The sequence below is a fragment of the Oncorhynchus nerka genome, unplaced genomic scaffold, assembly GCF_034236695.1.
Source record: "Oncorhynchus nerka isolate Pitt River unplaced genomic scaffold, Oner_Uvic_2.0 unplaced_scaffold_1812, whole genome shotgun sequence".
Taxonomy (NCBI): Eukaryota; Metazoa; Chordata; class Actinopteri; order Salmoniformes; family Salmonidae; genus Oncorhynchus; species Oncorhynchus nerka.
In genome coordinates this window covers 16,924-17,500 of record NW_027039510.1, presented here as the reverse complement: position 1 = coordinate 17,500, position 577 = coordinate 16,924, and the positions used below count along the sequence as shown (strand labels likewise).

General features: G+C 49.4%; 1 protein-coding gene across 1 annotated transcript in view; it reads left to right on the top strand.

Annotated features, from left to right (window-relative positions):
* The window catches only part of LOC135567775 (uncharacterized), a 20,009-nt gene extending 19,638 nt beyond the window's left edge, over nucleotides 1-371 (top strand). The window contains exon 5 of the mRNA XM_065014998.1: nucleotides 1-371. This exon is cut by the window's left edge and continues 70 nt beyond it. Within this exon, the coding sequence (XP_064871070.1) occupies nucleotides 1-371 (371 nt within the window).
* Nucleotides 372-577: the final 206 nt, after the last annotated feature.

Genomic DNA, 577 nt, shown 5'->3' with positions numbered 1-577 from the left:
TTGTACCAGGACCCTCCTTGTACCATAACTGTTACTACCTGACCCCCTTGTACCAGAACTGTTACTACAGGACCCCCTTGTACCATAACTGTTACTACAGGACCCCTTGTACCAGGACCCCCATGTACCAGGACCCCCTTGTACCAGGACCCCCTTTGTACCATAACTGTTACTACCTGACCCCCTTGTACCAGAACTGTTACTACAGGACCCCCTTGTACCATAACTGTTACTACAGGACCCCCTTGTACCAGGACCCCCTTGTACCAGGACCCCCTTGTACCAGGACCCCCCTTTTACCAGGACCCCCTTGTACCAGGACCCCCTTGTACCAGGACCCCCCTTGTACCAGGACCCCCCTTGTACCATAACTGTTACCACAATAACCTAGGCCCTGTCTTTAACATCTCAGTAGAGTAGTCTAGGAGTTGTATTAAGGTCTGTACTAGTGGATCTAGTAACCTAGGCCCTATCTTTAACATCTCAGTAGAGTAGTCTAGGAGTTGTATTAAGGCCTGTACTAGTGGATCTAGTAACCTAGGTCCTGTCTTTAACATCTCAGTAGAGTAGTCTAGGA